This window comes from Buceros rhinoceros, unplaced genomic scaffold (assembly GCF_000710305.1).
Source record: "Buceros rhinoceros silvestris isolate BGI_N320 unplaced genomic scaffold, ASM71030v1 scaffold32317, whole genome shotgun sequence".
Taxonomy (NCBI): domain Eukaryota; kingdom Metazoa; phylum Chordata; class Aves; order Bucerotiformes; family Bucerotidae; genus Buceros; species Buceros rhinoceros.
Genome location: NW_010422103.1, coordinates 1 through 988, shown reverse-complemented (window position 1 = coordinate 988; position 988 = coordinate 1). Strand labels below are relative to the sequence as shown.

The 988-nt window shown below is 59.5% G+C and overlaps 1 protein-coding gene across 1 annotated transcript; it reads right to left on the bottom strand.

Annotated features, from left to right (window-relative positions):
* Window positions 1-207: 207 nt before the first annotated feature.
* Window positions 208-748, bottom strand: SH3BGRL3 (SH3 domain binding glutamate-rich protein like 3; the record flags this gene model as incomplete). The annotated part of the gene is made up of 2 exons (XM_010139933.1): window positions 208-273; window positions 581-748. Coding segments are annotated over 2 exons (234 nt in total), but the record flags the coding sequence as incomplete, so codon positions are not given.
* Window positions 749-988: the final 240 nt, after the last annotated feature.

Sequence of the window (988 nt, the reverse complement as noted above, 5' to 3'; positions counted from 1 at the left end):
TTTGGATCCCTCTAAGATGATGATACCAGGGGGAGGCAGGAAGGAATCAGAGGCAGCTGCAATAAGTAGTTTTGGTCACGGGTGTCCCTGTGCTGGGATACAGGTCATGGTGCCGGGAGAGCGCTGACAACCTGGAAGTGAAGGTGGTCGAAGATGAGGGTGCTCAGGAATGCAGGTAGAGTCCAAGACGGGAGGGAAGCCCGGGGCTCAGGCCAGCTTCAGGAACTCCTGCAGGGTGTTTTGCTCCACCGCTTCCACAAAGAGCTCATAATCCTGCGGGGAGAAGCCGCACAGTCGCTCAGAAGGGAAGAGGTGTGTGCTCTCGCCACTCAGGCAGCACAGGGTCCCCGAACACACAGCACAAAAGGGTTCACAGGGCGGGTGACAGTCAGTTGTGAGGAGGACCGCCACTGCCCTGTGCTCCAAATGCCCACCGCCCCCAGCAGCACTCTGTGCATCTCACAAGAAACACGTTTTGAAAGGTGTCACTGGCAGCAAAACCAAGGGGATGGGACTCAACTCCTGCCCTCCACCCAAACCCTCCGTGGGGCTTTGACCCCGTGCAGAGCTCAGGCCTCACCCCGCAGTAGTGGTCTCCGTTGACAATCTGGGGCGGGATGGCTTTGGGGTTGCCTGCCTTCGCTCTCATCTCCTCCCGGAGAGCATTGTCCTGGGAAATATCCACCAGCTCGTACTTTATGTTCTTCCCATCGAGGATTCTGGTTACTTCGCTCTGTTGGGATTTGATCTGGAACCCGGGCGGGAAAAGGCAGGTTACAGGGAGCTGGAGAGGAGCCCGAAGGGAGGACCCACCCCCCAGCACGCCAGCCACGCTCCTTACGGGCCACAGGGCTCGGCCCTGCGTTGGGGGGACACCCAGTACAGCAGGATAGATTCGGGGGAAAAAAGGAGACGGGGCAGTGTGAGCAGGGGAGGGGATCCCTGGGATGAGGCTGGGGGCGGGGGCTTCGCAGCTCCACAGAGAAGA